Source organism: Lottia gigantea (genome assembly GCF_000327385.1).
Source record: "Lottia gigantea unplaced genomic scaffold LOTGIsca_69, whole genome shotgun sequence".
Lineage (NCBI taxonomy): Eukaryota > Metazoa > Mollusca > Gastropoda > Lottiidae > Lottia > Lottia gigantea.
In genome coordinates, this window is record NW_008710347.1 from 486742 (window position 1) to 501432 (window position 14691).

Consider the following 14691-nt stretch of genomic DNA (forward strand, 5'->3'; position numbering starts at 1 on the left):
CCCTACCACACCTCCTTACTTATGAAATCGTTGTTTGAAGATGTCCGTTATCCTTTCATTTCTGAAAGTTGACCCTATTACGGGTTTTGGTGTTTAGTATAACCACAATTTTCTCGGGTGTTACTATTTAATACTCTATAGAGTCTATTCTTCCTTGTACAATTGTAAAATTGTTGTACATTCTTTTAATTCCATGTGAGTTTTTTGTCTACGACAGCACACTAGGCCTATAACAACAAAATATTTGTTACAAATCCTATATTATTCTGTTTTTAAACCAAACAAATATTTACTTTTCATTTCCGTTTCATTGATAATTAGTGTACAAGATTTGTAATGTGATATTGATCATACTCCTCAATGGACGAAAGCAAATATAAATTTATGCAACATTAACATTCAGTACCGATTTTTTTAGTAAAATTGTTCTCTTTGGATGTAATTTTGTTATATGTGAGTCATATATGAATATTTGGTTTTCTGATGGCAGGGACATTTGTTTCCATGTGTCTGTGGCTTGTATATTCTGTAAACTTTATCTCACTAACTTGTGTCTCTGTCAGTCGTCACTGTCATTAATGTCATTGTCAATGTCTCGCAGCTCACTCTTAGGAGTCATAGTCACAAAGTGTGACAGTGTGTGATGTGAGCGATTTTCTCCTCAAAATCCATCATCAAATTAAGCAGATTTTTTAAAGAAAAGTACTGATCAGTGATAGTCTGAGAAGAATGACCTGCTTATCAAAATATTTACATGGAAATATTATTGTATTTTTATAGATTTTAGACTGTCATTACTCTTTTTAAACTGATATTCTATTTCATATAAAATGATAGATTAGATAATTCGATTTACAAACGTAAGTGTAAGGAAAGTAAGTCTAACACATAAGCTTGGAATAGGCGCACACTGTCCTGTTAAGGGTAAAAAAATTTCAATATGCAATCTTTTGATTCCACAAAAGTCATGTGGATCACATTGATTTACTTAACAAAGATTATTTGCTGATATATGATATTTTTAATTATCCTATTGCTAATTTAGATTATGTTCTATAATTTCAGAAGTTAATATCTGCTTAAATTACATGATAAGTATAAAATACTGGTATATGAAATATGAAAGATGACCACTGATACTGCAATGGATGTAACAGATTTACCAGATTCTTTGATAATAACCAATGTAGATGCAAGTGTTTTTGTGGACCTCAATGCTAAGGTAAGATCTATTGCCAAATGCATTTTGTTTTTCTGCAAGAAAGGCCTGCTGAGACTATTGTTCTTTCCATATTTATGGAGGATTATAAAATCCATACAGACTTTCTGCTTAAGAATAGCATCCCTTTTGTTAAATTTGGAATTCTCTCATGCAAAGTGTCATGATTGGCTTCTTGAAGACACTAGAAAAACTCATTGTGACACAGGGCCATGTAATGTTTGTAATTGAACATTGGAAATGAAATGATTATTATTTCATGCTAAATTTTTCAGAGTGAATTTGAATCAGTTTTCCTAGAGTATGATGAAACAGCACAATTTTTATATCTGAGAAACTTCCATAGAGCCAGAGTAAATTTCTCCAGTCCTGAAAGAGCAGCTAAAGCTAGAATCCACCAGCATGAGACATTGATAAATGGATCTAGAATTAAATGTTATTTCACACAGGTAAAAAGGTTTCCATGTGTATTTGGCTTCAAAGCGACAGGTAAATTGTACCTTGGTCTCAGGTATGGGAATTTCTAGTTAAAAGCATTTTTGAAGGGTTATGTGATTTTCTTGCACTTCTAGTACTTCTGAAGACTATTTACATTTATTCAAGGTCCAAATCTACCCCCGAAAATGGTGAATCATGACCTTTTGCATATCTCTGTCTCGAATTTCTGATATCCTTGTTTATCATACATTTAAAAATTTATAGTAAATATTTATTTCAAGAAGTTATTATTATTGATTTTTTGAATGTGTGTATTGATGATTTTGTTTCGTTTTTTTCTAGCTAAAGGACAGTCCACAGAATGATTCACCTCATTTGCATCCTCCAAAACCAGAGAAACAGTTTTTAATATCACCACCCGCCTCACCACCAGTCGGCTGGGAACCAATACCAGAATCTCATCCTGTTATTAACTATGATTTAATATCAGCTGTTGCACAATTAGCTCCAGGTAATATACTAAGCACTTTGGTAAAACTCATAGCAATCCTAACTGAGAATACTAAAAACACACAGCTTGTTGTTCTACTTAATTGGTGTAGACAAAGTTCAAAATGGCGGAGAAAGGGTTAAAGGATGAATTTTGAATGTGAATTCGGAAGTCATTATGTTTAGAACTGACCAATCAAGCTCTAAATAAGTCTTATGTTATATTGTGTTCTAATTACAGGTGAATCTCATGAACTCCACCCTCCTTCAGATACCCAGCCAGGCATTGTTGTACATATCTGTGAAGATCCAAAGGGTTATAAAGCCAAAAAAATTGAACAGACCAAACGTCCGGACGGATCTAGTTGATCAAGTAGTGATTTCAGTAATAAGACATGAACTGATTCTTAAATAGGGTGACACCAAAAACTGCAAAATTATTCAGGAAAGGAATGATATTTGTAATTCAAAAGGGAGAATCTCTTTTGTAATTCTGTTGTTCAATGTTGTGTTATTTATTTATTTATTTGTGTATATAAAATCTCTTCAGTGTACAACTCAAAGCCTTATGACATTCCTTTGATAAGAAATGAGAATATGTGTCTCCGTGTCAAAACCAAGTGATTCTTTTTTCAAATATCTCTGAATGTATCTTGATTTAATGGCAATTCATTTCTGAAATAGTGTAAATAATATTAAAAAAAAGACTTATTATACGATACTGTTCTGTATTGGATTTGATGTTTGATAGCAATTAAATATTTTTAACTGTTTTTAGTTATTTTATATCAAGCAATTAGCAAAATTCTAGCTATTCTTATCTCACTTTTACAGGAACTTAATAATAGCAGTTGTGGTTTGTTCTGATAAATCTCTACAAAATTTAAGACCTTTAAGAAAATTAGATTCCACTTGCTACAACTTCTTTGAGTGTTATCTTAATTGTTAAGCAGATCTAGATGCTTTTGTTTTTCCGGGATAAACAAAAACATCCAGATCAGTATTATAATGAGATTAAATCTTTATCATATAATTACAACTAGAAAAGGGAGATCTATGCAAAATTTCCACAAGTACACAATATCAATGTTACATGGCCCAAACTTTTCAATACATTTTAAAACATTTTAAGTCTGTAGTGTGGGATATATGTTCAGCGTTGGTTCAATTTAGTTGTTGTTTCATAACTACATGCTGATTACCCTTGGAAAAGAGCTCTCATTTAATGGAGATAGAAGTAGTCACGAAAGACCCGTTCGATGGGTTGTGCAAAATGACACGAGTTGCAAACAAAATATATTCTTTTCATGAACCAATGATAAATATGGTATCTTTGTGAGAGAATAAATGACAGCGAAACGTGATTTTGATCGCAATCAATTTTTTTTTCAATATTAATGTGCACTCTCGGAGCTAGTCAACATGGATCTTTAATGGTCATGAACGGATCATGAAAATGTAACGAACGCAAAAGCCAACTAAACATCATAAAAGATGTGTTCGAAGACGTATATTAAGCTATATTGCATTGGAAATTGAAACCCATAACCAAATTGATTTCGTAATTTGCGACAGCAGGCTGGGTTGACTTGGTAAATAAGAAGTACTATCAGAAAGAGGGGGGGGGGGGGGGGGTCTAAATCCTGTTGAATGTAACAGGGGGAAGTATCACCTTATTTACGTTACCTGAATCAATTACAATATGTTGAGGAGGGTATGAACTAGCCTAGTGTAAATAGCTGAGGGGGTACTTTTCAGTGTTAGAATAAGAAGGTGTTGTAACAAGAGGGTGGTTTAAAAAGTGGCCCCTTGTGTCATGTACCGTTTTGTATAACAATGACAAAAGTCAAAGAGTTCTTATAATTCTTTTCACTTTCACTCTATAATGTCATTTCAATATTAATGTCATGTACACAGAAATATGTACGATCCATTGTCATGTCTTAATACGTTCATCAGTTTATCTATTATCTATCAAGAACAAATGATGATTGATCAATTCAAGGAAAGGAACTCCATTGAAAAAGTTTAAAAAGTTACTACCCTTTGATCGTAATTGGCCAAAAACTTCCACAAAATTTAATCAACAGTCTGGGATCACCACATCAGATAATGTTAATGTTTTCTGCTTTACCTTTCATAGCTTGGAGTTCAAGGTTGAAAATGTTTTATACCTGTGTTCATAAGGTCATTACCTTTCTTCCAAGAAATTTAAACCCAAAACATTTTAAATGTCAGAAAATATCATTGATAGATTCGTAATAGCTTGGTATAAATGGTTTTGATGTAGTTTTTCTTTATTTTTCAGAGGAAAATATCAACGGTTGAGACATATTTGGTTTGAGTAAAGGTTGAAACTGGTATTCCTATTCACATAATATATTGGTAAGATTTGCTTTACCATCAAAAGTAAGAAGAAAGTAGCTTCTGATTTACGTGAATGAAAGTATATTTAGCTATGATTGTTATTTTTTGAAGTATCAGACACATAAGCTTACTGATAAATGAAAGCTGTTAAATATGATTTGACAACCAGACAACATAATACACTTTTATGTAATAAATAAACTAGTTTATACTTACAACTAGTTAACTCTTGATTTTTATTCATTATTTGCAGCAATATGGAGAAATTATCAGGGTATGAATTTTGGAGGCAGAAGTTAAAATCAGCAAAGTATATCGTTGCTCCAATGGTGGACCAGAGTGAGTTACCATGGAGATTATTAAGTAGGAAGTATAGTGCTGAATTGTGTTATACTCCTATGTTCCATGCTGCTTTGTTTGTGAAGGATAATCATTATAGGAAAGAATCACTGGTGACATGTGATGAGGACCGTCCTTTGATAGTTCAGGTATTTCAGTTAAATTTATTCTACATATTTGATGTGTCAAAGGTGGTCAAGTCAGTTTTAATTATCTTATGTCTTATCTTCACAATGTCAGGCTACTACAAAATCTGCCTAATAGTTTGGAATGTTCTTACAGAAAAATGTGTTGTTCAATATTCTGTTATTTGCATTTATTTCAGTTTTGTGCCAATGATCCTGAGACTTTACTTAAAGCTGCTCAATTAGCAGAACCCTACTGTGATGCTATTGATATTAATTTAGGATGTCCTCAAAGCATTGCTAAGAAAGGACATTATGGTGCTTTTCTACAAGATGAATGGGATTTAATAGAGAAGATGGGTATGTTAGAATGCTCTTTGATCCTTAGAATTGACTTTGATATCTCTGTGTTTGAATCATATGCCTTTTACTGAGATTTCTGAATTTATCTGGCATGGTAGATATAGTAAGAAGTTTTTGGGTCAGAATGACATGGATAAAAGTCTTCTCTATTTATGAGAAACTGGTCTTGATACAGTCTTTACAGATGTTAGTTATAAAAACTGAAGTCTGGATTGCTTACATTTTTGGTTGTGTAGTTCATCATCCCTTCTCATTTCGATTTTAAAACTCAAATCATAATTCTTCAATGTTGCAGACGCATTCAATATATTTTATGGAGATACAATAAGAACCATTTTTTTTCAGTCAGTATATGTCATAAGGAGTTAACTGTACCTATCACCTGTAAAATAAGAAGATTTGCCTGTATAAAGAAAACAATTCGATATGCTCAAATGCTAGAAAAGGCTGGATGTCAGGTTAGTTGTTTTTTGTTGCACATATTTCAAACCTTGATATTTCAAAGTCTCCTCACCAATTGATGGAAATTGCAACCAATATTTTAATTGTAGATACTAACTATACATGGTAGAACACGAGAACAGAAAGGTCCTTTAACTGGACTGGCAGATTGGTCTTATATTAAAGCTGTAAAGTGAGTAGATTTAGGCGTGTGTATATTTGGTGCAGGAATGCAGATGAAGATTTACAACCAATCAAGTTCAATAGTAGACTCGCTTAGTTACAAAGATACCTGGGTAATGTTCAAAGCAATATTTTGTCACAGTGTGCAGACATTGTAAGAGAAAGGCTAATACAATCCTTCATGCCTAATAGTTGCTACAAATACTTTTAAACCAAGCATGAATGTCTATCTTCCGTTGTTGATGTACTGATTTAATATTTTTCATCTAGAGAAAGTGTAAATATACCTGTATTTGCTAATGGTAATATACAGTATTTATCTGATGTTGAAAGATGTTTAAAAGAGACAAATGTTGATGGCGTTATGACTGCAGGTAAGTAAGTCTTCATGAGGTATCCCTATATGGAATGGTTTCACGTAAGAATAATGAAAGAGCTTAATTTTAGTTATAATTTTTGTAATTAGTTTACAAGAGACAAGAAGTTCTTGTTTCCAAAGAAAGGAAAGGAAGAAAGATAATTTTATACTTTTCGTTGAAATATTGTCTTTGTTTCTTGTATTTCAGAAGGAAATCTTCACAATCCAGCTCTGTTTAATGGTATCAGTCCTTTAATTTGGGACATGTCTTTGGAATATTTAGATTTTGCAGAAAAATATCCCTGTGCCATGTCAGCTATCCGTGGTCATATCTTTAAAATATGTCATCATGCGTATGTATTTCTTTTTCTGTTCTAGTACATTTATATAAACATAATGAAAAATATAAGATTTAAGATAGATATAATCACAATAATGATTCTACAGTAGTAAAATGAACTTTTGTTAAAATGAAAATTATGTAGATATTAAAGAAGTATGGTAGATTTTGTGTGTCTGCTTAAATTTAAGGAGTTTTGTTTTGAAAATAATATTTTGTATATAGTCTTCAGACACATGTGGAAATTAGAAATGAAATAGCTAATGCTAAGAATATAGAAGAATTTCGTGAGATGGTTGACAAACTAAAGAAAGCTTGTCAGGTAAGAGATTTGAAACAGCTTTTTTCCGTATATATTTCTGTAATATGGGGGCTAAATTATCACAGAGTCCTCTGATATATAGGTACAGGACTATTTCTATCAAAATTTGATATTTGTACCATTCTGATTTCCCATTTGGTCCAGAAAATAGGGCCAGATTATGTCTGGCAGCAAAATATAATTTAGATTGAATGATGCCAATGAAAACTGTAACTGTTTATACACACACAAAGACTAGAAAACCAATGCCTCTTCTCATCAGGAACAGTTTATAAGGTAATGATTACGAGATTTACCATTTCTAATTTCAGTCTGATGTAGAAAAATATACCAGTAACCCTGAAGATTGGAAGAGTAATCTACCTTTACCTTACTGGAGATGTCAGCCTTATGTCAGACCAGAGTAAGTGTAATTTAACTTAACTACTTTAATTATTTCACCCAGTAGCTGTCTTTTTTACCTAGTTAAGATAGGATTTGTTATGGCTTAATATTTCTGACAAGGACATTTTTATGTTTTGAGTATTGAACATTTTCTATATACTTTTATGTTTGGACTACGATAATCACATAAATGAAACAGCTTTAAATTGGAAAATGGATTGAAAATTTTCTCTTTCAGTCCAAATGCAGATTTAGATCCAGAAAAGAAAATAGAACGAGATAAATTAACAAAGAAAAGGGCTGCTGAAAGGAATATTGTGGGTTTAGAGAATATTTCTAGAAAGAAATTAAAAAGAATGTTAAAGAACCCTAATAAAAACTTTCTAACACCCACAAGACAAGTTTATGTTATGTGTACTAATTCAGAAATCAATTGCTTAAACCCCAGGGTAGGCATATTTTCTATATTTTTTTTTCTCCTTTCTTTAGCATTTATGGCCATTGTTTCTCCGTTCACATCTCTATTTTGATGTAAAAGTAATTATAAATACTATTTGCAACTTTGGAGAATTGAATTTAATAATCGCAATAGTTCATGTTTTTTGTAGTCAGGATTATCCAGACACTAAAAAAAACTACAACAAAAGCAAAAACAAAATGGATTTTAATTAGTTTGGTTTTAAGAACTTTCATTCCCAGTCTGGCCTTTAAAGATAACCCCTCTCTAATGTTTATATTTTCTAGAATATAAGATGTGCATATGAATTTTGTAAACCATGTTGTATGAAGAAGACCAGAGAAGAAACATTAGATTGTGCAGGTAAAGATTTCTATTTTTAGTTGAGGTTAAAGTTGGCGATTTCTATGTATTATTTGAATGAATGTATGTAGAATAAGAAGATACATATACTTGTCTCTGAGATCTAAGACCAAATGGAAGTGGAGTAGCTCAGTCAGTAAAGAGTATGGTTGTCATCTTCTAAGCGATTAGGTTCTGTGCATTCATATCCTCTAGGAAAGAAAAATTTTGATGCCAGTGCTATCGAGAGTATCACCTACTTTGTGTTTGTTCACCAGGTTATTGATGTGAAGTAAAATAAATTTATTTCTGCTTCAAAGACACATGCAAGAATGTTAGCTGATATCCATTTTTTGTTATTTGTTATTTGTTATTTTTTTTTCTAAAGGACATAATTTTATGGTGAAGACAAGGAGAGAAAGGAATAAAGAGCTCAATAAAAAACATTTAAGTGATAAACTCACTGCTGTTAGTGAAACCAAAACTCAGGGAAATGGCAACAGCCTAACAGAAAGTGATATCAAAATATGTGGTAGTGATAACAGTACTTTTGAAAGTGATAACAGCACATTTGCAAATGATAACAGTATTGCTGAAAGTGACCATGTGACAGATGGAAGCAAAAGCAAGACTCAAGAAGATCGAGCCACAGCAATTACTGAAAGCAGTCAAAAATTATGAATTTTAAGGCATTCTATTTGTGCCTTTTATTTTATTTCGATTGACTTCTGAAAAAGTCTATATTGTTTTAATGAAATATGTACAAATTTTTAATTTGATGTCTTTTAAAAATAAATGTATACTATTTTATTTAAATATACCTGTATTATTACACAGTTTGCATTTGCTGTTCCTCTCCAACCCTTGGTACAAACACAACTAGTTGTATGGATATTTATCTTTTTGTCTATGACAATAAAATGACAATTTACATGCAAAATATTTCTTTTGATGAAAAATATGTTTTTTTAATATTTTTAATATTCACAAGATTCTGCACTTAATCACAAAAATAAAAAAAGTGTAGTTTTAGAATTATTTTATTTTGAAAGACTGCTAATAGTATAAGCTCTCTTTGTAGTTCTTCCCCTTTCCTCAGTTATATTCCTTCCTTTGTTGGTCAGTGGAAGCTTTTCCTTGTCAAATTTTTTTGAAATTTGTATTAAGAATATTTTGCCTCTCTAGAAATGGTGTGTACCCCTATTTATACCACCGCTGTATTTTTAACAAATTTTGGATGCACCAAATCAATTAAATTTTGCTTGGGAGAACTCCCTCCATTAGAGAGTCTTGTGACTATGACGACTCTAGGGAATTAATGCATTTTGAATTTGATTTGGATCTTGAATATTTATAGATAGTACTATACAAAAATGATATTGATTATTATACACTGTTTTACTATATTTTGAAATACATTAATGACAACATGGAGACAGCACTTAGTCATAATTTTCTTGTTTTCGAGAAGCTAACAGACACAACCCCTACCTACTACAGTTTCATTGATATACAATCAAAAGAAAGTTTCACGCCATACGATCTTCAGACAACTGGTCTCTTTTACATGATGTCCCTATTCTCTGCTGAATATGTAGATTGCTGTTCATTGACAAATCAAAATGTCATTTGGTTTTAAACAAAGATTTATTATTTATTAGTAAACCTTGTCACAAAATTAGATTTATATTAAATATGTGCCACAAAAAAAAGAAGTTGGAAGTAAAGAAAAGAGACAAATCCTCATTTGCTGAATCTCTTGCAGAAATGTAGGATAAAAACTCTTAATTTCATGCTTTCAAGGCCGAAACTACGTGAAACCAATAAAATTGCCTTATGCCAAATTCGACAAAAAAGAATTTTGTTTCAAAAATTGAATATAGAAATGAAAGATCAGCTAAATACATGTATATTGTTTATTTGATGTCTTCAGTAAAGGTTACCGTTTGAAGTCTACCAAAAGTGTTCTGATGAAAAACCTAATTTTGGCCCGATTGGAAAAACCCTACTGATGACCCTGTCTTTTTGATTGAATTATCACATGCATGCACTGTATTTTGTACAAATGTATGTATCACGCATGAATTTGAAAATAACACTAATGATAATTTATTTGTTTATTGATATTTGCAAGTAAACAGAGTTATTTGTCAGTGTTTGCAATATCTATTCTCTCTATTATCAATAGTTTAGATATATTAACAGATTGAAGAGTTATTATATCTATTGTTATGATATCTGAAATCAGCACCTATTGATCTTTCTACAATACTGTAGAAAAATCGAACAGATTTAACGCACCTATTCATTTCTTTATACTATTCATAATTAGAAATCTAATAATACCTTCTTCATAAAGGAGTTGTTTATAGCAATTATAGTGGTTGATTATAAGTGAAATTCCTTTCTGAACCTCATATCATATCAGCATATCAATAAGCTTCTAATGTTCATGTATTGAGTTAGGCTTTAATAGAGAAGATTGATAATAGAGGTATTGTGACACATGCCATCCTATTTATATTGGGTCAACTACTTGCTTTCTTTCAATATTATTTGACAAATATCTGCGTTCAGGTGATAGAATTGTTAATTTAGTGTAGACAGTACACAGAAAACAGAAGTTCTATGTATAAAAAATAGAAAGATTGAATATAGAATATTTATATGTGTTATATCAAAGTTAGTGTGATAAACTGAACCATATATTTTACTGTCACCTGTATATAAGTGTTATATCACAGGTAATAAAACTTTTATTATTATTCTTTATTTTCCAATATATATTTGATATACAAATGTTTTCAACATATTGATTATGATAATAGATATTAAATTGGATTTGAGCATTGTTGTGCATCATTTACAATCTTTAAGGCATAATCGTAAAGTTAATGAGACGCTATGATAATTAAAATTTTTAAAACTACATTATGTCAAGATATTTTAGATTTGCATTTTGCTAAAAAATTTATGTAGATTTCATGTGTCTTGGTGCCCTGCTTTTTGAAAAATTTTCAACTCAGCATCTTCTTGTTATCAATTCAGGCCACATGAAAAAAGGTCCATATATTAACGAAGACTAAGAAAGCAAGGCTTATGTGCTATGGTTAGTTAAATACTTTGCTTATTTTACCAGACATGATATTATATATAGGGTGTCAACTTTTACTATTTTATTGTTTACTCTTATTATCATATAGGGTATTTATTACAAAGGTATTACTATTTCTATGATACAGTAGAGTGCTGGTATATTTATTAAAGGTTAGTTTAACTTTTTATTTTTTTAAATTTTAATATCTCTAAGTGCATTTTGAGTACTAATTTTTTGAATTCTTCTTTGCATGATCTAATATATTTTTGAGGACAGACTTGTAGCTCAGTCTGTAAGAGCATTGGAATGAAGTCATTTGCTTGATAATATCAAACAAATGGTGGTAGTGGGTTCTAATTTCGGTTGACATTAAAAATCTGTTGACCTTGAATAAGTCATCTTTTCATTGAATTAAATCTGTTAATGGGTATGGATCAATATTTCTGATTTGCACAGAATATTAATCTGCTTTATTTTTCAAATATATAATTGGTAATTTCGTTTGTTTCTAAATTGAAAATATTAAATTTTACATATTTTTGATATGATGAAATCTAGGGATGAATAAAAACTTTTGTCTTTTGTTTTAGACAAACAATATAACCATAAAATAAAATTACTTAGTATAATACAACGAAAGTCATAAAATCCAATTTATATTATATTTTATAGACACTGTTTATATTCAATGTCTGTTTATAGCTTAAGGATATGAATTTGATTTACATTTTAAAAAGAAAATCTGATTTATCTGTAATGTTAGTATATTTATGTATGAATCAGCTGAAATTTGGCCAGTTTTCAGCAAGTTGTTTTCATTGATTAGAGGTGATTATTTTCACAGTGTGTTGTATTGGTCAATATTAGGAAGGGGAGGTCAAATTCTCTTGTATTTCACTTATTTTTCAGGTCTTAATCATACCTGTACTTGTCTTGCCTAACTTCAGATACAAGCCTTCATTAGAATACATTTTATGGTAATTCATAGAGGAAGTTAGATGATGAAAGGGGTATGATTATATACATATACTTTCTATCATAGTCAGAGGCTGAATATATTTGAAAAAAGTCAGCTGTTGAAGATATTGATGGTTCATATCCACAATGGTGTTCAAGTGAACAAAATACAGATTTATGGTAAGTTGATTTCTTTATACTTTGGTTCCAGATCAAATATCATTCAGATATTTTCTTGCCATTTCCGAGCTGATTTTGATATTGCTTTTTCAAGCAATGTATTATTTGGCTTTAGTGTTGTTGGTCAATTATTCTGTTATGTGTTTCTTTCAAATTAAAAATGTGACCTTGTAACTTGTAAAATAAGTATGTAGATACAGATCTTAGAAACACAGTATTGATATCTGATAATTTATTGATAAACTTCTTAAAAACTTTTAAATTTATTTCTAATAAATCTGAATTGGAATCAAATCAGACCAAAAATATTTTATTTTAAAGCAACAATTTTGCTTTGCTGAGGTTTATAGAACATAGTAGTATATTACAGTATTTGAAAGTTCTAAAGTGCATATTATGACATGTTTGTTGTTCAAATTTGGAAGTTTTTATCAAACTCATGATATCAAATTGCTTATCAAACTGTTTTTGTTACCAGAAAGTGTATTGGTGTCCATTATTTGAAGTTGATCATATGTAAACTATTTGGTAGACATACTCTCAAGTTATTCTGTATTTAAATATACACAATTCCATAATGTAAACAAAGTATGAAGTAAATATTAGTGTTATTGTCAAATTGTAGTCTTTTTGTAAACATTGATAGCAACAACCAAGAGTATAATATCAATTTTTGGTCAATGTTTTTAAATATCTCAAAATATTAATGTAAGAAAGGCAATGGTACTTCAACAAGTATAATTGCAATTAAAGATTTAGTAAATTTACTGTTGGTAAATAGTATATTTTAGAACATTGGAATCAAGACTTACTTTACTATAACTTTTATTTTCAAAAAAACTTAATTTCCAGAATATAAGTATGTACCAAAATCCAAATTTTAACTCAGCATCTACAATTTAGTTAAAAGTTTGATGAACTTTTTACAATCTCATTGATTCTGAAACAAAATTCTGTAGAAACTTGTTATAGATTTGTTGATGGAACCATATGTTGAGGTGTGAAAATTTAATCAGAACTAACCTCTAAGTATACTTGTTCTTTTGATTTTTTTTACAGTATACACCTGTCTATGTAACAACAGCAATATATAATGCTTGTAATAGTGCAGTATAATGTTTAATGAAACATCTTATAATATTTGGAATTCATTGGATATATTTGAGACATCCCAATCCACTGATTTGAAGGAAACATCAAGGTGAGTGCATAATTGATTTTTTTCATCAATAAGAATAACCCTTCTGTCTGTCAGTTATAATTTGTTGTGGATGAAATAAAATACTACCCTATCAATGATATAACTTGTATTATAAGGTTCAGATTAAAAATATATATCACCAAAGTTTTAAAGAAACAAAAATCAGCTTGAGTTTCACTAACCAATAAGCAATGTATTGGATTCTTATCCTGGATTAAAGATGAATATTGTTCAGGGATACAATGTTTAAGGGAATTATATTTAAATATGTTAAGAATTGTATAAGGATACAAGGTTGATGATGAATAATGTTCAAGGGAGAGTTTAGTATAGAGATACTTTGATTGATGAATTTTGTTCAGATATATAAAAGATTTTCAAGAAATTTGGACAGCATGGGGTTGAGCTGAAATCAGTATAGGGTAGAGGCCTCTCTACATCTTTATTGTTTGTTCATTGTGACTGAAGACATCTGACGGTTCACTTCTTCTTGTCATGTCAACAATTCAAAGGAAATATTTTCTTTGGTGCAGAATCTGAAAAGTTCAAACCTTATCAGGTAAGTTTCTAATTTTTGAATTAATTTTACAATTTATTCTCTGATGTAAATTCTTAATATGAAGTCATTTGATGATTGATAATATTTCAAAATATTTTCATTTACTTTCTTATTCATTTTCAAACTTTTAAATTTTGCCCTTTATACAAGGAAACTAATGCTTTTTTGACAAATCAGTATAATTTTCTCAAGCAAATTTCTAGGTATTTCAGGACAATTTGAAAATCATATATTGGTTTCCCTTCTGTTATATTACAGTTATACAACATGTAATGATTTAGTCTTATTTTAGAGATTAGGGTGGTTGAAAGGTAACAAGTTACTATCCAACAGAAGGCACTGGCACAGGGTTTAAGCAATGTTTATGAATGTTAAGGATAATATGTCAAAAATTCTGGTGAGATGAAAATATGAAAATGAGGTGGTAATTGATCTACAACAATCATCATCATTTCCAGGTCAGGCCTGCTGGTTAAATTAGATCAACAAACTTTGGTCACAGATATCCACTAGAACTAGTGTTTATGTTA

The 14691-nt window shown here is 30.3% G+C and overlaps 2 protein-coding genes across 2 annotated transcripts; both read left to right on the plus strand.

Annotated features, from left to right (window-relative positions):
• Window positions 1-347: 347 nt before the first annotated feature.
• LOTGIDRAFT_204598 (hypothetical protein) lies at window positions 348-2919 on the plus strand. The gene is made up of 5 exons (XM_009065264.1): window positions 348-453; window positions 1066-1222; window positions 1495-1668; window positions 2000-2168; window positions 2388-2919. Exons 2-5 carry the CDS (start codon window positions 1127-1129, stop codon window positions 2513-2515), a joined length of 567 nt encoding a protein of 188 aa, XP_009063512.1. The 5' UTR covers window positions 348-453; window positions 1066-1126; the 3' UTR covers window positions 2516-2919.
• Window positions 2920-4770: 1851 nt separating this feature from the next.
• LOTGIDRAFT_130408 (hypothetical protein) lies at window positions 4771-8208 on the plus strand (the record flags this gene model as incomplete). The annotated part of the gene is made up of 10 exons (XM_009065265.1): window positions 4771-5001; window positions 5178-5337; window positions 5686-5798; window positions 5892-5974; window positions 6235-6338; window positions 6531-6675; window positions 6888-7023; window positions 7338-7387; window positions 7607-7817; window positions 8113-8208. 10 exons carry the CDS (start codon window positions 4771-4773, stop codon window positions 8206-8208), a joined length of 1329 nt encoding a protein of 442 aa, XP_009063513.1.
• Window positions 8209-14691: the final 6483 nt, after the last annotated feature.